The sequence below is a fragment of the Muscardinus avellanarius genome, assembly GCF_963383645.1.
Source record: "Muscardinus avellanarius genome assembly, chromosome: 14".
In the NCBI taxonomy this organism is placed as follows: Eukaryota; Metazoa; Chordata; class Mammalia; order Rodentia; family Gliridae; genus Muscardinus; species Muscardinus avellanarius.
In genome coordinates, this window is record NC_137800.1 from 12,976,837 (window position 1) to 13,001,235 (window position 24,399).

General features: G+C 51.5%; 1 protein-coding gene across 1 annotated transcript in view; it reads right to left on the reverse strand.

Moving 5' to 3' along the window:
- The window catches only part of SORBS3 (sorbin and SH3 domain containing 3), a gene marked incomplete at both ends in the record, with an annotated part of 29,932 nt that extends 18,533 nt beyond the window's left edge, over nt 1-11,399 (reverse strand). The window contains 5 exons of the mRNA XM_080710671.1: nt 3,541-3,604; nt 4,829-5,022; nt 6,267-6,384; nt 6,648-6,804; nt 11,293-11,399. Coding sequence (XP_080566797.1) covers nt 3,541-3,604; nt 4,829-5,022; nt 6,267-6,384; nt 6,648-6,804; nt 11,293-11,399 — 640 coding nt within the window. The remainder of the gene's footprint in view (nt 1-3,540; nt 3,605-4,828; nt 5,023-6,266; nt 6,385-6,647; nt 6,805-11,292) is intronic.
- Nucleotides 11,400-24,399: the final 13,000 nt, after the last annotated feature.

Here is a 24,399-nt window from a genome sequence, read left to right on the forward strand (position 1 = left end):
CGCCCTTCCAGTTCCCACGCACACCCTCTCCTGACCTCTGCAGACCGGCCTTCCTCCTGTCAGGTCGGCGAAACTGAAGTTCCCTGCCTTCCTCCTTCCCTTCTCTTTCTGCACCCTCTTTTAAATACTTTACCTTTTGGGACTTCTTGTGTGTGTGTGTGTGGGGGGGGGTTCTGAGAAGAGCTACTGATAAGCCAGCATACCTACTCCCCAGCAAAACAAAATGCCCCTTCCAGGGGCCCACCTTCCTCTGCCGCCGCCTGGTTTTCCTGTCTCTCCTTACAGCATCCTAATTGAGCATCACAACCTCCTTGTCTCCATTTCTGTCCCTGTCTCTCTCAACAGGCCTTCAGCCACCACTCTCGCTCCCAGCCACTCTCCCAAGGACCCAGGGTACCCATGGTATCCAACCTAATGACCAGCTTCAGGTCCTCCTCCTCCTTGACCATCGGCAGGATGCCACAGCTCAGCACCTCCGCCTTTTACAATGCCTTTCTCACCTGGCTGCAGGAGACTACTTGTTTTTTCTACCTTCCTGGCTACACCATAGTCTTGGTCCTCCTTGCTGGTTCCTGCTCATCTTATGGGCCTGTGGGTTCAGTCCTGGGAATCAAACCCAGGGCCTTTTTCCATCATCTCCCTGGGTGATCTTGACTAGTCTTGAGACTTTTTTTTTTTTTTAAATTTTGATGCTGGGGATTGAACCAAGGGGCATTCTACCTCTGAGCTACCATCCCCAGCCTTATTTTTTATTCTTTATTTTGGAACAGGGTCTCACTAAGTTGAAGAGAGCCTCACTAAGTAGCTAAAGCTGGCCACAAACCTGTGATCCTCCTGTCTCAGGCTCCCAAGTACTGGGATTACAAGTGTGTGCCACCATGCCTGGTGTCTTGAGATTTTTAGTTAATTAATTAATTAATTATTGTGATGCTGGGAATCAAACCCAGAGCCTTTCACATGTTAGGCAAATTCTCTACCATGGGCTATATCCCTAGCCTTTAAGGCTTTAAAATTTTTTTTCCCAACCCAGGCATGGTGGCGCACACTTGTAATCCCAGCATTCAGGAGACTGAGACAGTAGGATCGCGGTTTGTGGGCAGCCTCAACTACTTAGTGAGGCCCTTTGCAACTCAGCAAGACCCTATTTCAAAAAAATAATAATAAAAAATAGGGCAGGGGTGTAGCTCAGAGGTAGAATGTCCCTGGGTTCCATCCCCATTACCTCAAAAAAATTTTTTTCCCTCTTTGGTACTGGGAATTGAAGCCAGAGGCATTCTACCTCCAAGATATACCTCCAGCCCTTTTTATTTTGAAACAGAATTTTGCTAAGTTGCTGGAGATCTCATTAAGTTTATTGCTGCGAATAGCCTTGAACCTGAAAACCTCCTATTTCAACCTCCCAAGTACAAGGATTACAGGTATGTACCAACATGCCAGGTTTAGGTTGTTTGTTTGTTTGTTTGTTTGTTGTTTTGTTTTGGGGACTGAACCCAGGGCATTCTAAGTCTGAGTTATATTCCCCAGGCCTATTTTTTTTTAATTTTGAAACAAGGTCTTGCTAAGTTGCTGAGACTATCCTTGAACCTGTGATCCTCCTATCTCAGCCTCCCAAGTTCTGGAATTACAGGAGTGTGCCACCATGCTGGGCTTAAGGCTTTTAAAATACAGCTGACCCACTAATTCCACAGGTTCTACATCTATGGATTCAACCAAGTCCAGATAAAAAATATTTGCAGGGGTCCTGGAACCAATTTCCCTCAGATACAGAGGAAAAATCACTATACCATCTATTTCTGTGGCTCACAACCATGGCTGCACATTAAAAATTACCTGGGGAAGCCAGGTGTGTTGGTGCACGCTTATAATCCCAGTCCTTGGGAGGCTGGGACAGGAGGATCGCAGGTTCCTGGTCAGCCTCAGCTACTTAGTGAGGCCCTCTGCAGCTTAGTGAGACCTTGTTTCAAAACAAAAGAATAAAAAATAGGGCTGGGGGTGTAGCTCAGAGGCAGAATGCCCCTGGTTCCATTCCCAGTGCTGAAAAAAAAAAAATTACCAGGGGAACTTTAAATCAAAATCCCTTCTGGGTGAGCCCAGGTATTTCTATCTGCAATTCGACTTTACCCCTGAACTACAGTCTTGGATATTCAGCTGCCTACTTGACATCTCCACTTGTCTGTGACATGTATGTAAAACTGAATGCTACCAGGCATGGTGGCACACACCTGTAATCCCAGTTACCTGGGAGGCTGAGGCAGGAGGATAGTAAGTTTGAGGCCAGCCTGATCTCGTCTAAAGAAAAAAAAAATAGGGATACAGCTCGGTGGTAGAGCCCTCCTGGGTTCATCCCCTAAGACCATAACAATGAACGCCTCTCAAACCCGCTCCCACAGCAGTCATCTCTGTCTCTACAGATGGCAACTCCATCCTTCACCTTCTCTTTTATGTTACATCCAAGCCCATCAGCAAATGTCCATGACTGTCTCTGGAGCATATCTGGAATCCTGATGTGGTCCCACCACGCCCATTGCCACTGACCCGGTCTAACCCACTGGTCCCTGGCCTGGGTTAAAGCAGAGCTTGGCAGCCTTTCCTCCCTAGCCTTGCCAAGCAGGGAGCTGCCCCCCCCCCCCCCCCCCCCCGTTCCCACCATCTCTTCTGCACCTGGGAGAGCCTTTTCAGCCGTCACTGACAAAGCACATCACTCTTCTGCTCAGAGCCTCCCCACGGCCCCTGGTCTCTTGTAGAGTAAAAACCAGAATCCTCATAATGGGCCCAAACACCCCACGTGACCTGCCCCCAGGCCTCTCTGACTCCATCTCTTACCACAAGCCCTTCCTTCCCTGCGCCTAGGGAACCTTGCTGGTTCCCAATCTGCCTGTTCTGGTTTTCCCTCTGGGTTTTTGGAGCGCCCTCTGCTGGGGCGCTCCTCACCCAGCAATGCAGGCAGCCTCCCTCCCTCTCCCCACAGCTCTCTGCTCAAGGACCAAGGCCTGGGGCCTTCCCTGACCACCCTGGGTGCACTGGCCACTCCCCTAGCCTTCTCCAAGTCTCTCCCTGGCCCATTCCACCATCTTCCATATAGAAGGTTTATCTGTTTATTACGTGTCTCCCTCTTAACTTCAGCGCCTAGGATAGGGCGCAGCACACAGATGGCCAAGGACCCACTGAATGGTTGAGTCACCTCGTGGCCAGTTCACATGCGCCCTCGTGGGAGAAACCAGTGCTTCACACCGGGGAGTGGCCAGTGATGGATGCCAGCCCGGCAGGAAGGTCGGGGGTTTCGGGACTAGCTTCCTTCTCCACAGCCGCAGAGGACCCTGGGGAAGGCAGCTGGACGCTCTTTCTAGAGGCCACTGCTGATCTCAAGTACAGGGACGGAAAAGGGAGTTTCCTTGGCCTATTTTAGAGACCTTACGGCCTCTGGGTAGGGGAGGTGAAAAAGAATCCCCTAAACAGGCCCTTCTCTCCCCTCCTCCTTCCCCAAGGTCCAGATGCCAGAGATGATCATGGCCAGGAGAGGGTCCTGGGAGAGTGTCTAACCTGGCATTTTCCGGTGAATCTGCTGGAACATTCTCCTATACCAGTCCCTGGGGCTGTCGACACTCTGTGATCAGAAAATGCAAAGTCAAGCCGGACGTGGTGGTGCGCGCTTGTGATCCCAATACTTGGGAGGCTGAGACAGAAGGATTGAAGGTTCGAGGATAGCCTCAGCAAGTAGTGAGACTCTTGTCAACCTAGCAAGATCCGTTTCAAAATCAAAATTTAAAAAAAGTACTGGGTGTGTAGCTCAGAGGTAGAATGCCCCTAAATTCAATCCCTAGTACCACCGAAAGAAAAAAAAAGAAAGAAAATCCAAAGTCAGCATCCCTGCTCACCCACCCTCCCAAGAGCGAGCCGCAGAAGGTTTTGCTTAGTGAGCCTTTTCTCTGGACGTGAGTGGCATCTTTATGGGACAGTAACATCGGTAGCATGTCACATGACAGATACAGGCCAGCCTCCCGTCAGGTATCTGACAATGATCCCTACACTTTGAGCTCTGGGTAATTAATACTTTTCCTCTTGGCTTCTCTATATTCCTGCAAAGAACCACCTGTGCTTCTATGTACCAAAAAATAAATAAAAGTCATCCTGGAAGGGCAGAGGGTATTCACATCACCCACTGCACCTATGCCTCAAAACAACCGGGGGAAGCAGGAAGGGTACCCCAGTTCTTCCACACCTCCTGTGGCATGCAATCGCCTCATGCAGGACTCCTTGCTCCTTTAGCTAATTGTTGACTCAGCAACTATTTTGTGAGCTCTGAGTCAGGCCTTGGGGATACCACAGGAAAAGAAAGTCCCTGCCAGGCACAGTCCTTCCAGTGTTGGCTCCCCACCTTTGAGACCCTGGGGGGAGGCCGGGCGTGGTGGCGCACGCTTGTAATCCCCGCGCTTGGGAGGCAGAGACAGGAGGATCGCGCAGGTTCGAAGCCAGCCACGCGTGCTGTCTTAGGAGACCCTGTTTCCAAATAAAAATGTAAAAATAGGTCTGGGAGTGTAGCCCGGAGATAGAAGGGCTTCCAGGAACCCCAGTACCACCAAAAAAAAAAAAAGACCCTGGGGGGACTCTAGATCTGCACCTCCATGCTTGTGCCACTCAGACACACAAAGGTGCCATAACTTTATGGGGTTTATGACCCCCTTGGACTCATCATGGTTGCACCCTTGCTTAGTCTGGAATATCTGGGGTACAGCCCCATACACCCCATACGCATTTCGCCCATACAAATGGAGCTCAGCGTAGGTCTCTGGGCCCCATATGTGCGTGACCCCCCAGGCCCTGGACTCACAGATCGGGGGGCAATGGGCATGCCGCTCTCATCCACTGGCCCGATTCCCTCATACTTGACCCAGCGCTTGTCCCTTCGCTTGCCGTCCTTGGTCCACGTGGCTGACCAGTTCTGGGCATGCTGGGAGACGGGGGTCTTTGGGCTTGCTACCGGCCGGTTCCCAGGGCCTGGCCAGGTCTGATAGCATGCAGGATCTGCGGGGCGTGTGCAGGAGAGCATTAGCTAAAGGCAGAGGTCCCCACCTGGCCTTGTTGGTCCCTTAGCTCCTCAGGACATCGATCTCTGTGGGTTCAAAGTTTCAACAACTCCTTGTTTATTTGACTGGATGACGCACACGCCACAGACCTCCCCGTCCCCAGCAGCACCACAGGCTTCTGTTTGTTTCTTAAAGTGAATTAAAATGGATTTTGTTTTGAGAAATCTCTGCCTGTCTCCACCCCATCCTGCTTGCCTGGGACCATCCTAAGAGTTTATAGAGTGAGGGCTGGAAATCATTACTAGTGGGCACACTCCAACTGGGATGTGGCAGAAAAAGATGCTGAGCTTGGAAGGAACAGACCTGAATTCGGATCCCAGCTCTGCTACCTACTGGCTATGTGACTTTGGGCACGCCACACACCCTCTCAGTGCCTCAGTTACCACTTCTGTAAAACAAGGATAATGGCGGCAAAGATTCAATGACATCTACTATATGAGACTGTGCCTAGAACACATCTCCAAGAGCTACTGTCCCCAACTCCCCAGTGTCTTCGGCCCCCTTGCAGCCAGACGGAAAAGGGTTTGCATCTCAGCTCAAACCTCTTTGAGATGCAAGTTCCTCACTGGGCAGTTGTCTACAATTGTACCTTTGCCAGGATTTGGAGGGAGTCAATAATGTCTTGTAGTGGCTACATGCTGCAGGGGTTCTATAATTCCTTGTTCAGTGACTGAAGTCTTACATAGTGCGTGCCTCAAGGGACCGCTCAGTAAAAGATGCCGCCTTCCGCGTGGCTGGCCTGCGCCCAGGAGTTCCCAGGGTTTGGGGGACCCTGGGGGCTGGCCCAGAAAGTTCTGTGAGCAGCCCCAAGGCCTGGAGGGGGCTCAGTCTCTGCCCCTGCTGGAGCCAACACTCCCTCTACCCTCCTAACCCCAGTCCCAGCTATGCCCTGGCCTGCAGCTAGCTGCCCCTTTGACCCTGAGGCTGTGACACGGCTGGAGACAGCAGGAAGGCTGTAGCAGCCTGCTCCTCTCCTCTCCCAGGGCCAGCGCACTGGCACACAGGAAGAGACTCCAAGCCGGAGCCCCAAAGCTCCTAGAAACCTCTGTGACCTTGACACCTCCAGCCCCCTCTGCTATGCCTTCCTTTTGACACAGTGTAGCACGTGGCAGGGCCCAGGGTCTCAGATTTGCCACCTCCCACATCAGGCTCCCGGAGCAAGGTTTTCCTGAGCGGACCCACCTGGGTGCCGGGAAGTATCTCTCCTCGGTGGGGCGTAGCCATTGCACACCGTCCTGGGCGCAGGGTCATGGAACTGGAAATTAAGGGTGTTGGAGCCACCGTTCCGGATCACAGGCACCTGTCGGGAGGAGCCAGGAGCAACAGCTCAGGGACCAGAAGGTCCCTTAAAGGGGAGAGGGATGGCCACCAGGCCATAGCCATAGCCACCACCCCACAGCCAGGGTTGGGGGCCAACCTTGCCTTTCACAGGAAGCCCTGTAGGCTCTCTGGAGCTCTCCCCAGACCCCATTCCCAACCTCTTGTCCCTCCAAGCCTCGTCCACCAGACTTGCTAGGGTCCCCAGTACCTGTGGGCCCACAGGGTACCCTCTTCCTCACTCACCCGTGTCCCCCGGGAGGGTGACCCTACATGGGCCCGGAGGTGGCTAGGGATGAAGTCATCCAGGCTGAGCCCAGCAGGGAGGCTGCATGGTGAGCTTTGCATCCTAGGATCAAGGCTGGAGGACCCGGGATGTTCCAGCTGCTCCTCTGTGCGTCCTCTGCGGGAGGGAGGGAGGAAGGGAAAGCCGTGTTGGGCCGCGCCTGCCAGTACCCACTTGGCTGGACCCTGGGGTGGGGGAGGAGAGCCCGGCTGTGGGAGGGGTGGAGGCCAGCTGTGTGGGAGCTCAAGGACCCAGGAAGCAGGCCACTCCAGGCACCCGCCTGCAGGCTGCCCGTGCCGGCTCCCGGAGGCACAATGGGCCGCTTGTTAGGTCTGGGCAGGAGCACCGGGTGGGAGTGGGGGAGGGGAGGCAGGGTGAGGAGGAAGGGAGGGGAGGCTGGCCAGGCCCTTTGGGGCTCCCCTGCCAGCGCAGTCAGCTCCTGGCCGAGAGGGGGCCTGGACACACAGGACTTTGCTTCAGGTGGTCTGCCTCCCCATGCTCCAAGGAGCATCTGCTCGCCTGCAAGCACAAGGAGTCCCTTGGGCCCCGGCCGGGAGAGAGGCTCTGGCCAACGGCAAGGCCTGCCACCCACTGCCCACTGGGAAGCAGCCAAAGATGCCCTAGTCCCTAACAGGGCGGGAGGGCGCATTTCCAGGCAGCAGGACCACTCCTGCTCAGAGGGAACTCAGAGGGAATATGAGCTCCCTCTGGCCTCTTCTGCTGACTGGAAGACCCAGGGCTCAGGTGCCAGTACAGGGTGAAGAGTGGTGGGTGAGAGGGAAACTGAAGCTGTTCCTGCTGGGCACTGTGCCCCTGGGTGCCCTCCCGTACACGCATGTGTCCCCGGTGCCCTCCCACACACGCATGTGACCCCGGTGCCCTCCCACACACGCATGTGCCCCTGGGTGCCCTCCCACACACGCATGTGCCCCTGGGTGCTCACCCACACACGCATGTGCCCCTGGGTGCCCAACCGCACACGCATGTGCCCCTGGGTGCCCACCCGCACACGCATGTGCTGCGCTTTCTCCTACACCGCCAGCTGTTTTGAATAAGGGTAGTCCCTGGCAGTACCTTGCCTGCTGGCCAGGGAGCCAGCTTAAGGCAGGGGCAGAGGGATCCAGACCCCCAGGAGGAGGTAGACAAGAGGGAGCCCAGAGGCGAGTATAAGAGGACCAGGGGAGGTCTTGGCTGGGGTGTCCAGAGCACTGTGGTACAAAGCTCTGCCTCCTCACCTTGGCCGCTGGACCGCACAGGGGAGCCAACCCCCACCTCTGGATGGGACCGAATCAGACTCTATGTGGCTGTGAGGTCTGCGCGGCTCTCAGCGGCTGCTGCTGGAGGAGCTATGTGCCCGCATTGGAAAAGACACCAGCGCTTTGACTACGAGCCCTGGCGTGCCACAGGGGGTCATGTGGGCAGCACGGGGCCGTGGGTAAGAGGGTTGTGGGTGGGGGTGTGTGCAGAGGGCAGTCATATGAGTTGTGGGGACCCGAGAGGATGAAGGCACGAGATGGAGCTGGGAATCCTCATCTCCTGTACCCAGTTCCTACTCGGGGTGCTGCCCCCGCCTCCTCTGTACCCTTGCCAGCCCCTCATTTCTGGTCTGCATTTGTGGGGAGTCCCCTGACATCCGACCAGCCCATTGGGCACAGGGATTTCCATGCCAATCCTCAACTTGGGGTGGGAGCAGGGGGGGGGAGGGCCGCCCACCAGCTGCATTCAATTAGGACTCTCACCAAAAGAAAACATGCAGACACACCCCAGTTCCCGCACGCAGCCTCCCCTCCACGGGAAAGCGAGGCAGGGCAGTGTGGACAGCCGGAGGCCGTGGACGGCTGGAGGCCTGGGCCGGCCAGTTCCAGCCCCCCCCCCACCCTTGCCCTGCCCTGCTGACTGCTCTGGGCCAAGTGTCTGCTCAGCACTAGAGTGGGGCCATCAGCTGACCAGGCTTCCTCTCCTGGTGTCCTGTCCCACCCTCCAGCCTGGCGAGAAGCGCCCTCCTGTAGGATGAGCAGGGCAAGCTCACCCCCTGGCTCCACTTGTGTTCAGGGACTCCTGGTCCTTGGCGCCCCAATCTGCTCCTCCCTACCTCTGCTCCACGGGGTGCACTCCCGGGAACAGGCAGGGGTGAGTTGGGAAGGTGGTCTCAACTTTTCTCTTGGCAGCCCCTGCTGGGAGATATTAAGGAACCCTTCCCAAGGAGGATGGAGGACCCTGGGGACTTGGTTCCCTGTCCAGCAAAGGACAAGAGGGTACCAGAACATCTCTGGGGTCCTCCTAGAATCCAGGCAGCCCCCTCATCTACAGAGCCGGGACCAAAGGCCCGGAAGAAGTCAAGTACCTCTGCTAGGGTTGGCGGGCTCCTTCTCACCTCTAAGGGCTGGTGGCCTTGGGGACGTGGCCCCATGCTTCCCCAGGTATTTTCCAGCTACAAGTCCACGTGGGCAGGGGCAGGTTTTCAAGAACTTTGCCTTTTCTGGATGAAGGGACTCCTCGCAACTCTTGTCTCCTCGGAGCTCGGGACAGAGACCCCAGGGGAGGCGCGCTGTGCCTTCCTTCGGGCGCGGGTCCCTCCCCCGCCGCGGCCTCGCCTCCTCCCCGCCCCTCTCCTCCGCGCACCTACCTTCCCTGGCGAGCAGGTGGCGGGCCCTGAGCGGGGCAGAGCATCCCCGCGCGGCTCCTGCGCGGCGGCCGCGGCGTGCCCTCGGGGAGGGAGGGCAGGGAGAAGCGCGGGCCTCGTGACCGGGTCAGGACGCTGGGACGGGCTGGGCGCCCAGGAAGGAAGAGGGAGGCCGAGGGGGCGCGCGGGGAGGCAGGGCGGCGAGCGGCGGCGGGAGGAGCTCGGGGCCGCGATCCGAGCCGTGGCGCGGCTGGGGTGGGGAGGCGGCGGGGCCGGCCGTCCCTCCCCGGCTCCTGCGGGGACGCGGTGGCCCCTGGGCGCAGGGCCCGGGCCGGCCGGGAGGCGGCGCCGGGAGGGGCCGCGAGGGTCCCCGGGGAGCCCGCCCGTTCCAGGGCTCTCCCCGGCCCCCACCGCGGGGCTGGCGTCGGCTGGGGGGCGGGCGGGCCGGCGAGGGCCACTCAGAGTTTCCAGCGACATTTCCAGGGTGGACAGAGGGCAGGAGTGATTAACGAGAAGGAACTGTGCGGCCCGGGCCCGGGCGGAGCCGCCCTCGGGGCCGCGGCGAGAGGCAGACGGGCGGGGCCGAGATCAGGGCGCCGCCGCGGGGCGCCCCGGAGCCGCCGGGGGTCTGTGCCCCGGACGCGGGCGGCCCGGAGGGTGCAAAGCAGCGCGCGTGCGAGGGCGAAGGTGCCCACCCTCGCCCGCCAGGCGGGGTGGGAAATGGCCTGAAGCAGAGGCCCCGGGCGGGCCGCGCCCCGAAAGAGGATGAGGGTGGGGTCCCTTGGGCGAGGGCGAGGTTAGAGGGTCCCCGTGTTCCCGGACAACGCATTTGTTTTGATCTTCCTGGCCTTCCGCCGTTCCCGCGGCTCCAACTGGCTCCCCATTGGCTCTGCCAGGCCCCGCCCCCTGTGGGCACCCGGCCTGTCACTGACGGCCAGAGAGCCTAATGGCCGTAAACTGGCCGTAGGGACGGCCCCGGAGGACCTGTAGCTCTTGGCTTACCTCTGGGGTCTCCAAGACCCAAACCAACCACCCAGCGAATAGTTACTGATCAACCTCAGGTCCTAGCTGGGAGTGATGGTTAGGGGCAGGACCAGAACAGCATTTCTTGGATGCCTGTTGAGTGTCCCCTTGCTGCCTGTGGCCACCCTGCGCTTTGTTTTTCAAACGCCCTGCTCAGCACTGGGAAGAAAGGGACTAGGGAAAGGGGGTAGCAATCTTCAGCCCCTGCTACCCGTACTTATTAGCTTTTTTTCCCAAGTGCCAGAAGAGAGCTAGTCTGCCCACATTGGAACAAAACTACACAGGAAAGTTAAGGCTGGGGGGAACCCAGGAGGTGGGCACTTCACAGGGGCACAGATGGGAGGCAGGACGGAGAACAGGAGCCAGGTCCTATCCTAGGAAAGCAGAGAGAGAAGGCTTCCAAGGAAGGTTTCCTAATGAGCATGGGCTCCAAGCCTGCCAGTTGTGTGTGTGTGTGTGTGTGTGTGTGTGTGTGTGTGTGTGTGTGTAATTTTGGTGGTACTGGGACTCTGGGTGGAACCCAGAGGTTTTCTCTCTCAAAGCTACACTCCCAGACATATTTTATATTTTATTTGGAAACAGGGTCTCACTAAGTTGCTGAGAGCCTCACTAAGTAGCGGAGGCTGGCTTCGAGCCTGTGTGATCCTCTGTTCTCAGCCACAAGCTCAGGGACTGCCAGCTGTATTTTTACAAAGACAAGTGTTGCACTGAGCAGGGGGCTGAGCAAGATAACCTTGGAGGTAGGTCCCTCCCAACAATCTGTCAGCCTTTCAGGAAGCCAAAGGGATGGAGACTGGGTGGCCAGTGTCCCCAGCGGAAGGGTGCTGTGTGTGTGTGTGTGGGGGGGCTCTGGCCACTGTGAGGGCAGGCGGCGCTATGCTGGCCCTCCTGAAGCCTGGGTCCTTCCCTCCCTTGGAGATGTAACAAGTACCTACTTCCCTCGTGCTGAGTTTCCCCACCTGTCAGGGTCCTTGGGACTAAGACGGGCCACATCACTTTCGTTTTCTTCCTTGTTCTTCAAAGATGGTGACGCTGAAGCTCTTCTGACTCCAGGAGTTCTGGCCATACCCCTCACCAGCAGTGAGCTTCTTTTATTCTCTAGGGCTCTGACCTGGACTCCAAGATAAATATTTAATGTAGAGGCTGCTGCTGAGCTGTCAAAGGTAAGGTCTCAACTTCCTGCTTCCTGCAGAGGGAGCTGAGGACTGGCCACCAGCTCCATCTCTGTGGGAATAGGAGCTTAGCAGACACCTGTGGAAGCGGCCGCCTGCCGCCCGCGGAGACCCTGGCTTGGCCCGGCTGCTTAGGCTGGGCCCTGCCGGCCGCTCACCTTCTCTCTCTCAGGTCCACCCACCATGATCCGTATGTTCATCTGGCCTCGCGGAAGGTTGCCGGGAGCACGGGGCCGGCAAACATGAAGAAACCTGAACAATTTGTCCTTTTCTGCCCATATTTAGAGAGAATTCCTCTTTGAAAAGTAGATTAAGTGGGTAAAACAGCCAGGTTTAGAGAAGTAGGTGTCCGATTTCCCAGCTCCTCCCCCTGGCTCCAGCTCCTGGCCATGGCCTACCTCACAGCTGGCTCGGCTTCCCGTGGCTTCCCGGCTGGGGAAGGCTGTCCCAGATTACAGGCTCTGGTCGGCGACAGGTGACAGGTTCTTTTCATTCCTGGGCACTGTCCCATGCACTCTCTGCCATCCAGATGAGCCTCTCCCACCCCCGAGAGCTGGGGCTGGCCCACCTCTGGCAATGCTTTCTGTCAGGGGCTGCCTCGACCTGCCCAGCCACCTGGGACTAGTAAACACAGTTACATAACTGTTCCTAGTTCCCTAGCTATCCGATTCCAGTCACCAGGGTCCCCAACCCTGCCCAAGGCTGCCAACTTTTTTTTCTTTTTTTTTTTTTTATGGTACTGGTGCTTGAACCCAAGGACACTCTACCACTGAACTACATCTCCAGCTTCTTTTTTTTTGGGGGGGGGCAAGGTCTCACTAGGTGAGGCCAAGGCTGACCTCAAACTTGATCCTCTTAGCCTCTGAAATAGCTGGGGTTACAGGTGTGTACCACCGTGCCCCCAGCGGCTGCCAACTTCTGTGTATCCCCTTCCCCAGAGCATTTCTGTCCTTGGCGACCACCCCAGGGCATCATTAGCCAGTGACTAGTGATAAATGCTGGGGTTCCTCAAATGGAGGGGGAGGAGAGGGTAGAAAGCAAGTCACTCTGAAAACCAGTCTCTGTTGAATGGAAGGTGCATTTAGGTGGCTTTTTCACAGGGAAGTCTGGGGCTTTAGGTGCAGAGAACTCAGGTTCTCAAGTGGAAAGAGGAGAGCCAGGCATCCCAGAAGACAGACACGCACATTCATTTCTCAATATTTCTCCAATGCCAGAGTCCGACACTGGATGAGTCTGTCATCTCTCTGGGCCCTGGTCTCCCCATGGGAGGTGAAGAAGGGACTCTGCTTTCATTCTTCTGCCAGGGATAGGCTCTGGTATATTCTTCAGGCCTGCTCTGGTGGAGTTATTTGTGCCCTCGGAAGAGTGTTGTCAAGCCAAGCACGGTGGCGCACGCTTGTAATCCCCGCGCTTGGGAGGCTGAGACAGGAGGATCGCACAGGTTCAAAGCCAGCCTCAGCTACTTAGTGAGGCTCTCGGCAACTTGGTGAGACCCTGTTTCCAAATAAAATATAAAATAGGTCTGGGAGTACAGCCCAGAAGTAGAAAAGCCCTTGGGTTCCACCCCCAGTACCACAAAAAAAATAAATAAATAAATAAATAAAAAAATAAAGACTTGTCTTCTTGCAGACCAGCAGAATGGAATAGCAAAGAAAGTCTAGCAGTTTGCTGGGCGTGGTGGTGCACGCTTGTAATCCCCGCTCTTGGGAGGTGGAGACAGGAGGATCGCGCAGGTTCGAAGCCAGCCGTGCTGGCGTAAGAGACCCTGTTTCAAAAATATAAAATAGGTCTGGGAGTGTAGCCCGGAGGTAGAAGGGCTTCCAGGAACCCCAGTACCACAAAAAAAAAAAAAAAAAAAAAAAGAAAGTCTAGCAGTTTGGACTTCTCCAGGGGGCTGACACCCAGTGAGGAAATGAAACCAAGTCACTCTGACACAGCAGCGCGGCTCTGGACTCTGTTTCGTCCCCTGGGCCCCGTCCTTTCTCCCGGGCCCTCTCCTCATTCCTGCTCCCACAGTATTGCCAGCCAAGTTCTGCGGATGGCCCTCATCTGTGCCAGCCACTCATGGGAGCAGGGGCAGGCGACAGAGAGGAGCGCCAGTGGCCCACTTTGGGGTGTCAAAGGCCCTCCGATGCCGTCAGTGGCATGGCCTGCCCACCTGGAACCCGGTCTTTCTGCTTAGTCACTGTGACCTGCAGGACTCTGAGTGCAAAGCACCCAGCTCAGGTCCAGCAGGGTCAGCCTGGGGGCCCGACAGCCAGGATGGGCATGTGGAACCCCACAGAAGAAGACATGGGCATCCTCTAGAACACAGGACCCTCAGTTAATCACAGACAAGCCCCAAAGGCCATGGGAGGGGCCGGCCTCCTGCCCAGTCTGTCCAGCCTCGACTTGGCCGGCACACCCATGCCTGTTCTCTCTTCCTTTCGTGGATGAGCTAGTAAGCACAACGTGCGGATGGGGTGCCTTTGAGGAAGGCATCGCCGATGGACCGCTTTCAGTTCTCAGGAAGGATGAAAAGAGCAAGTGGCTGTCAGCTCTTTAGAAAGTAGATTGTGCAAGGGAAGGATAAACAAGCGATGACCTTAGAGGGGGAACCACGCCAAGTCAGCTCGGCCATGGAGAAGGGCATGGAACTGGGAGTTAGAAAATTAGGTCTGCCCGGCCCTCTTCCCAGCCCAGGTAAGCTGAGATAGGATGATAAGAGGGCTGGTTGGCTGGCCAGTGGACACCATGAGGTCGCGCTCTGGCCTCCAAACAAAGGACAACCTTGTCTTCCCGCCTCCTTGAATTCTATGAACTTCCTCCTCTGACTACATAGACACTAAAAAGACAACTTAATTTACCATGAAGTCACCAAATCACAATATCAATATTTTCTTTCCATAACCTGGAAGCTATAAACAACAACAAAGGCAAACCTACAAAACAAAAAAGCAAAACCATGGAATTCTCTATAGCAGGCAAAAAAAAATGGGGCCTAGATTTAGATCCAGTGAGAGGGCAATACAAATTTGCATTTCAGTCCTTCATTCCCAGGCTTTTAATTTTTAAAACTTTTTAAATTTTTTTTGCGGTACTGGGGATGAAACCCAGGGGCATTCTACCTCCAAGAGACACCCCCAGCCCTATTTTTTATTCTTTATTTGGAAACAGGGCCTCACTGAGTTGCAAAGGGCCTCACTAAGTAGCTGAGGCTGTCCGCAAACCACAGTCTTCCTGTCTCAGCCTCCCAAATGCTGGGATTGCAAGCGTGCACCACCATGCCTGGCTCATTCCTGGGTTTTAGAAGGCTTCCCACAATTCTGTCAAGAATGGCACATCTTACCTAATCTTTAGCTGAGGGGATGAGGTGACTATTAACGCAGGGTGCCACTGGGATAACAGAATCCAAAGTGCACACTCGGCTTTCATGTAATTAGAAATCTGGGCTCCTTTTCTGGCCTAAAAACTGGTCTGTGGTCCTTAACAGGTCTGTATTTAACGTCAAAATTGCTGTGTGATGCTGGGCATGGTGGCTCACACTTATAATCCCAGTACTTGGGAGGCTGAGATGAGAGGATCGCAGTTCGCGGACAGCCTCAGCTACTTAGTGAGGCCCACTGCAATTTAATGAGACCCTGTTTCAAAATAAAGTATAAAAAATTGGGCTGGGGTTGTAGCTTGGAGCTAGAATGCCCCTGGGTTCTATCCCCAGTACCACAAATAAATAAATAAATAAATAAATAAATAAATAAATAAATAAATAAATAGATATTGCTGTGTGGGCCTATCAGTCCTGGGTGTAGCCTTCTCACCTCCACTGCCAAAACCTGCTGGATTCACTCACTACAGCCCTTTTGCCTGTACCCAAGCCCCCATTTGCCCAGAGGAGCTTGTCTTCTGCACCTCATGATATTTCTACTTTTCAGAAGAATCTAAAGGCTAGCCTGGCACTTCCTGCTCTCCGTAGCCCCCACTCCCACATCAGTTCCTCTCTGGCTGCTTTGACTTATCCCAGGTTGGAATTCATCCATGTCTGTTGTTAGGATCACATGCAGAGTTATTAAATTACTATCATAAAAAAACTATATCTTTTGCAAAGATGCCATGTTCTCTGTGATGTCTTTCTTCCCTTTCTTCATGTAGTAGCCTCTGCTGAGAAAGCCACAGAGGGAGGTGGGAGGCTTGATCAGAAGTTAGTGGTGGGCAAAATGCCAGGGAGGGAGTCGGGGACAGGAGAGGGGATTTGGAGTGGGGGGAAAACAAACACAAAAGCAGCCACCAAAGTGCTTTTCACCCTCTGGGTAAGCCAGAGGGTGAAAGAAAGAGGTCGTCCTTTTGTGATGGAGAATGTCCCTTCAGAGGGGAATTCCCTGGCTTTGTCAGAGACCAGACCAGACAGTTAATAATTCTAGTCCAGGCTTTCCCTGGACTGGAATTATTAAATGGGTAAGAGCCAAATATCAATGTCTCCCCTAAGAAATAAAGACACAGGGAGCAAACAAAGTTATCATTCAATTTTTAGGGCATGTTCTTCTCTTTTTAATCTTAAAGATGACTTCCAGTTTCCAGTAAGAAGGTTCTAACAAAGTAATTTCTTCTTTACAAAAAGACTTATTAGATGACTTCTGCCAATAAGTAATATTTCCACTATTTAACAGCATTGACAGCCAAAAAAAAAAAAAAAAAAAAAAAGCAGGTAAATCTCTAAGCATAAGCAAATAATCCACTACTCAGAAGAACCCTGAGGGGTGGGGGGAATCAAACTACCAGCCAGCGAGCCTCCTATGTCTGACCCCTCATGGTCTGAAAAGCGAAAGCAGGATCTTTTCTTTGAAAAAGCCTGCTGATATTTCTATTAGGACACGCCTATAGTTGCCTCCTCATCATACACATTCACTTTAACATCCAAAAGAGAAAAGGTGCTTGGTGAGAGCGGGACCAGGGTGTGGAGGGAGCTCCTGGGCTGAACTTACAGGCAGCAGTGTGCACGGTGGCTCCACTTCAGAGTGGTGCAGACGGAGGCTCTGCGTCCATGTTCTCCCTTCTGGACCTGAAGCCACCCAGACTCATCGTGAGGGTGCTGAGAAGATGCACGGCCCTGTCTCAGACAAAGGTGTCATTGAGCAAGTCTCCCCAGGGTTGCTGGGGCGCGAGGCCCAGGCCTCCCAGGAGGGAGTCCGTTCTGTCTCATCTTCACCTTTGTGACTGCATAGATGGAAGCAGCTAATGTGAGCCCATTCACTTGGGCTGGCCGGACAGAGGCTGGGCAGGCCCCCGGGCCCAGCATCAGGCAGGCTCCCTCTCTCATACACCGTCAATGACACAAAGCCTTATTGTTAATAGGTTCGCCACTGGCACCCAAGATAAGAGTAACAACCCTGTCCTTGGGCTGCACAACTTGCTTCCTCTACACACAGCTGCTCTTTCTGTGATCTTTCTGATCACGGCAAGGTTGAAAAGGGACTGTGGCAACACCATCTTCAGAACGGTTGTCACGTAGCCCAGGCCTTCCTCTGTCTCCTACTGGGCCTCCTACTCCCGGTCTAACATTTTTTCAGAGTAGATGAGGGCCGGGTACCAGGCAAAGGAGAACAAACACATGGTTCATAACCACAAATAATCTAGGAAACTGGAGACTCATACCCACAACTGGGGATTGGGGTTCTATCCCTCCCTCTGGTATCTTTTCTGCCTGGCGTAGGGAAAGTTGGATAATATTTTTAAAGAAACTCAGGTTCCACTGTTACTTATAACAACTGGAATAAATATTGGGAATTCTAGAATGCTATCTCAACGAATCTTTACAGAACAGGGAAGAACTTTCAGTACAAAGACTGGAGAGAAAAGCCTGATAATTATAAAAAGAAAAACACACCATCAGTGAAATGGGAGAAGCTCTTTCTCAACTGGTCTACCCAACTGATTACTCCGCCTAGTCAGGATGAACTTAATTCTGAAGAGATTAAATTTTTTATGTAGATATGGTACAATCAAAAATTCTGAAGATCAGCTTCAATATTTATACAAAATAAAGCAGAGGGTGGACAAATTTCAGCCTTCCTTGTTCTGAGAGGATGGAGACTCCTGAGTCATGACCTTGACTAGAAGCCCTGCTGAATTGCAGATGGCTTGTGATAGGTTTTTTTTTTTTTTTTTTTATAGAGACCAGCTGTGTCAAACTATGTTTTAAAAATCACTTAGAAAGAAGAGGATCTAGGGGCCATGTTAACACTCAAGGCTCAAGGCTAATTTTAAGAAAGTCTGCCTGGCTCTTTAATGATATTAAGTAAAAATGTCCTAGTGACCAGGTTTTTTGTTTTGTTTTGTTTTGTTTGTTTTTTACTAGAGGTTGAACCCAGAGGCATTCTACCTTGGAGTTACACCCCCAGCTCTACTTTACTGTTTCTTTTGAAATAGGGTCTTGCTCAATTGCTAAGTTGCTGAAGCTGGCCTTGAACCTGCAACTCTCCTGTCTCAGCCTTCTAAGTACTAGGATTACAGGGGTGACCAAATAAATAAGGGTTTCTTTTCTTATTTTATTTTTTGTTTTATTTTTTGCAGTACTGAGTATGGAACCCAGGAGCATTCTACCTCTGAGCTACACCCCCAGCCCTGTTTTTTATTCTTTATTTTGAAACAGGGTCCCACTGAGTTGCAAAGGGCCTAAGTAGTAGCTGAGGCTGTCCACAAACCGTGATTCTCCTGTCTCAGCCTCCCAAATGCTGAGATTACAAGCGTGCACCACCATGCCCAGCTTCTTTTTCTATTTCAAATGGTGTCAGAAGATCATCCCTAAAGTAGTAGGATAAGAATATAAGTCTTAAGAGTCAGGCATAGTGTCACATTCTCAGTACTTGGGAGGCTGAGACAGGAGGATCGCAGGTTTGTGGCCAGCCTCAGCTACATAGGTTCTCTGCAAATTATCAAGACCTTGTTTCAAAATAAAGAATAAAAATTTGGGCTGAGGGTGTATCTCAGAGGTAGAATGCCCCTGGGTTCAATCCCAGTATCACAAAAATGAAAAAAAAAAAAAAAGAACATAAATCTTTGCTATTGAGAGAAACTTGCTTCACTGAATGGCAATGTTCTTGGAGGACTAGAAAAGGCAAGGCAAATCGATTTTAAAAAGTATGAAAAATACAGTTACTCCTGCAGGCTGATGCTTCCACCCCTAGGCAAGTGGCCATCTCAAGTCTATCAGAGTGTGGTAAGCAATTTTCACTCGGCTGGTCAATAGCTGCTCACAAAAGGCCAGCAGATCAGCAGTGTCTGGACTCCTTACCCAAGGTCACCTTGAGGTTGTGAGTAAAACTGAAGTTATCTCTGTGGGAGCTTCTATTAAACACACGCATGTATTGTTTTATTTTTGCTCCAAACATTCAGAACCGAGAGCTTAAAGGGGATGTTTTGAACTTGTGTTAGAGGAGTTTCTGAATTTTTATTAAAAAAAATCAAGCTGGGCGTGGTGGCGCACACTTGTAATCCCAACATTTGGGAGGTTGAGACCAGAGGATCGCAGTTCGCGGACAGCCTCAGGTACTTAGTGAGGCCCTTTGCAACTCAGTGAGACCCTGTTTCAAAATAAAGAATAAAAACCAGAGCAGGGAGTGTAGCTCGGAGGTCCAATGCCCCTGGGTTCCATCCCCAAAAATCATCTGATCAATTTAAAATCGATGTGCATATAACCAAAATCAGGAAGCCTGAACCATAGGAAATGTCATTTTCAAAGTGGTTGTTTCAGAAAAGTTTGCAAGGGCGTCTCCCAATATGCCTAGGAACTGGTATGAGAAGTGGGTTCTTGTGTTTTTGTCTTCCTAAGTGGGAGAAGATTTATTGTTGTTGTATTTATTTATTTATTTTGCTGGTACTGGAGCTGGAACCTGGGGGCAATCTACCTCCGAGCTATACCCCCAGCCCTATTTTAATAATAATAATAATAATAATAATAATAATAATAATAATAATATTTTGGTGGTGCTGGGGTTCCTGGAAACCCTTCTATCTCTGGGCTATACTCCCAGACCTATTTTATACTTTTTATTTGGAAACAGGGTCTCTTAAGCCAGCCTGGCTGGCTTAGAACCTGCGTGATCCTCCTGTCTCTGCCTCCCAAGCACGGGGATTACAAGTGTGTGCCACCACGCCCGGCTTTTTATTCTTTATTTTGAAACAGGGTCTCACTAAGTTGCAGAGGGCGTCACTAAGTAGCTGAGGCTGTCCTTGAACCACCATCCTCCTGTTTCAGCCTCCCAAATACTGGGATTACAAGCGTGTGCCTGGCTTGGGAGAGGTTTTTAAGAAGAAGGTCCCTGTAGACCTTAATATGGAGGACAAATGGAAAGTATTTTTAGTATCTTTAGAACACAAGGGGAAAGATTTAATACAACAGAAGAGGCTTTGAAAATGCCAACTCTGCAGAACTTTGACAGCAGCTAACAGCGTGTATTTGGAATGATGGTCCCAGAAGGAACTAGTAGCCCAAGGGCAACCTGGGCGGTGGGGGGTGGCCACCTGGGACGCTGTCCTTTAGATGAAAACATATAAAAAGCCTCCAGAGAAATGTAGTGTGGAAAAACAGGGCCGTTGTTATATTTTCTGAAGCCTTCTAAATTGTTTTGAGTCATAGTGCAAATGTCTATGTGGGTGCTGAACACCAACTAAGAGCCCCACTTTTTGTGGTACTGAGGATTTTTGTGGTACTGTGGTACTCAGGGGCACTCTGCCACTGAGCTATTCCCCTAGCCTTATTTTATTTTTATTTGGAAACAGAGTCTCACTAAGTTACTGGGCACCGGCCTCCAGCCTGCAATCATTTCGTCAGAGCACAGACTCACACGTACTAGGATTACAGGCAGGCACGCATCGCCTTGTCTATTTGTAAGAGCTCTACTTTTAACATATACAAAGAGATTTATTTATTTTGGAGATCAAACTCATGGCTTCACACTTGCTAGGCAAGTGCTGGACCAGTAATACACACCCCAGCAGAACAGAAGAAATATCTTGTTTATTTATTTATTTTTGTGGAGCTGGGGATTGAATCCAGAGGCACTCCACCTCTGAGATACACTTCCAGCCTCATTTTATTTATTATTTATTTAGTTATTTAGGGATACTGGGGATGGAACTCAGGGGTATTCTGCCTCCAAGTTACTATTTTTGTTCTTTTTATTTTGAAACAGGGTCTCACTGAGTTGTGAAGGGCCTCACTAAGTAGCTGAGGCTGTCCGCGAACGGTGATCCTCCCATCTCAGCCTTTCAAATGCTGGGATTACAAGTGTGCGCCACCATGCCCGGCCTCATTTTATTTATGTATACATTTATTTTGAAAACAGATCTCACTAAGTTGCTGAGGCTGGCTTTGAACCTGCGATCCTGTCTCAGCCTCTCAAGTGCTGGGATTACAGGTGTGTGCCCAGCTCAGAAGAAATATCTTCACTTCTAGAGTTGAGCAGAACTTTCCAGCCTAGCTCCTGGCAGAGACGGTGCTGCTCTATCCTATGCCCACTGAGGCCTTCCTGAATCCGCACTTGATTCTCCACTCTGCTGCCGCGGGATGGCTCTATGGGCCCTAATACACCTTTTATGACGCTTCCTTCGCAGAAACTTGCCAGTATCGTGCCACTTTCTTTTTGAAAATGCAATGAAGAATTCCTAAAAAATCATCTTTTTGTGTGTGTGTGTGTGTGTGGTAGTGGAGGTGGAACCCAGGGACTTTCTACCTCCAGGCTATACTCCCAGACCTATTTTATACTTTATTTGGAAACAGGGTCTCACTAAGTTACTGAGAGCCTCACTAAGTCGCTGAGGCTGGCTTCGAACCTGTGCGATCCTCCTGTCTCAGCCTCCCAAGCACTGGGATTATAAGCCTGCGCCACCTACGCCTGGCAACAATCATCCTTTTAAACCAGTGATTTTTTTTCCCCCACAAGTGTTTGCGGTAACGGCTGCACTGTGGTCTGTCGGAGGCCCGATGAGTGGTTTCTACCCATGGACTGTGTACAATAATCCACAATGAAAAGGAGAAAGGGGCAAGGGATGCCCAGCTCCACCGTGTGTCCTGTGGACTGACCCTCACAGACAATATTTCCCAAGGCAGGATCTTTTCTACCACTGGGCTTGGGGAGAGAGGAGTGTACGGGTGTCCAGATGGCTAATTCTTTCTCTAGGTATAAAGAGAGGACAATTAGGAGAGAGTTTCTTAGGACTTTTTCTTCTTCTTCTTTTTTTCTTTCTTTTTTGGTACTAGGTATTGAACCCAGGAGCATTCTACTTATACCCCTGCCCTTTTATTTTGAGACAAGATCTCGCTAAGTTCCTGGGTTTCTCTAACTACGTTGGTGAGGCTGCGGTGGGGCCTGGGTCCTCCTGTCAGGTTACAGGTGTGCCGCTGAGCCCAGCTTTTCTCCCTTCTTTTATGGATTTTGCTCACAACCCAAGAGGAGATACTTTTTTCTCTTTCCACAATATGCTATCTTTTTTTTTTTTTTTTAATTAACAGAACAGTCCGTGCAGGTAGATTACCATTCCCAAGAATGCTTTAATCTCTGTCATAAACAAACTGGGAACTATTAACAACAGTTACAGAGAGTAGAGGGACTAAGTCTTTATTCTTCTAATGAAAATTGTTTTGAAAAAAATGAAATTACGCTGTTTCCCGTTCTGGTTCCCTGGACGCTGTCAGCCTGAGGTGCTGCTGTGCGAGCCAAGCTTGCTGCAGTGCTAGAGCCCCATGGTCCAGAGCCCAGGAAGGAAGCCCGTCAGTGCGCATGCCCCTGCCTGACACCGCATGCCCAGTGCCAAGACATCCTGCTGCCTCGGCATCTATGTGTTGAGACCCCCCACTCCACATAGTTAATCGGCAAAAAGCCCCGAGAAAGAGGTATCGTCTCTGGCCAAAATATCCCCCACTTTTACCCTTCATGACTATTAATGATTCCTTTTAACTTTCTACACGAATTGCTCTGATGATGTGAGATTAGGACTATGAAAAAGAAATTGAGTCCGTGGATATAAATTTTCTAATAATTTGTCTAAACGTCCTTGGCTTTGCTCAATAGTAAGGAAAAAACTGGCCAGAACTCAGATGCTGTGATAAGCATTCCAGCTGCAGCAATCACAAAGGGTCTCCGACCCTCACTCCTATCACTAGGTTAAGCTATTAACTCCGGTAAGGTAACCGATAGCTCAGTTTAAGGAAACTTTGTTTACCCTTGAGATCCTGCCTAGAGACAGAGAAGATAAAATTTTGTGTGTGACTTCGAAGCAATTTAGTTGATGAACAACTTAGTTGCCAAAATACAATAGAGCCAAGGAGAAAGATTGTTGACCTTCACGCCCAGTGTGAGCGTTCCCCGAAACAGGGAGAATGCCGCATGGCTAGAAATGAAAATGACAAAATAAAGGACAGATATTCTAAATATATATGTATGAAGGAAAGGAAATACCGTAAGAGTAAGAAAGCACTTTTTCATGAAGAAGAGCTTATCATAAGAACGTCCCGACTGGGAAAGAAAGGAATTAGAAAGTTAGAAGCAGGTTGCAGAGGGTTTGTGATAAGGAAATGGATTATTAGAGACCAATAGGCCTTTAATAGGCTTTTTGTCTAAAAAAGAGTATTCAGCAGTTAAGGAAATACATCTGACAACTAAATCCAAGAACTTCATGGTGTTATTTGTGGTGTCTTATTTGCCAAGCTGTGTTGTGAGTTTTTGTAAGCTTTCAGACTTCAGAAGGCAAGGCGGATGAGATCTGAGAGACTCCCATCGCATCTCCCTGGACCGCCACAGCTCCCCATGCTTGTCATATGGATATAGATGGAAACTTCAAAAAAGAAAGCAAAAGAAGATTCCATGAGAAGGCGTATTCTCCAAGCCCTGGGCCTTGGGCGTGCCTGTATTGCCTTTGGAATTTACCTTTGGACCTGCCCTGCTGCAATATCGGAAGAAAGATCCGGAGCTTATTGGAGCTTATCTCCTAAATGCTGGACTAGTCATTTACTTTGTTTATATGTAATTTACTATTGTTTTGCTGTGATTGCCCCCCTTCCCTTTTTTCTCCTATTATTAATCTCACTGGTGAAGGGTATAAATTTCTCTGGGTTCCTGTAATAAATTGTCATTGGCTCAAGAAGCTTTTGTCCACCTCAAATTCTTTCCCAAGCGCCGTACCTAAAAACTTAGGGAATTCATAGAGGGGAAAGAATTGCTGCAGATAAGTTTCTGCAGAACTCCACCTGCCTTTTGCCCCATCTTTCTGAGGCTCCCGGTCGCGAGTGGACTTGCCCCCACAGGACTGAGCCAGTCGGTAACACCCAGAAATGCACATCACGACGAGGCTGATCGGGAAGCCTGTGACTAGCACCTGGGATCAGGCTAACCCAGAAATGCAAGTCCGATTGTCCCTCCACCTCCTTCATTAGTTGGTGTGACATGAAAACCAACTAACGGAAGAGTATTCAAACTCTGTATCTGAACGCTTGTTTTTATATTTAAATATGCTAATGAAGGTTGACACACAGTTCAAGCCCATGAGTGCTGAGAGATGGAGAAACATCGTAGTAATTAGAAGAGAGAAGACAGGAACCGCACTCATCGATGCCCTTTAGAAAGACTTTCAGTTCGCCAGGCCTCATCCCACCTCCATCGGTTTCCATTACCCCAGGAGCTTCAGAAATTTACTGAAAACCAGAAGGATCATAGGAAAATAGATGCAGCAGCTGGTGCGGGGCACAGAGAGACAGAAACACGTCTCGCTGCGGAGGGTTCTGCGGGGGCCTTTATACAATATTTAGAGATGCAGCTTCCTTGAGCCCGGCGTGGCGGCGCACGCTTGCAATCCCAGCATTCGGGAGGCTGAGACAGGAGGATGCCGGTTCATGGACAGCGCCAACTACTTAGTGAGGCCCTC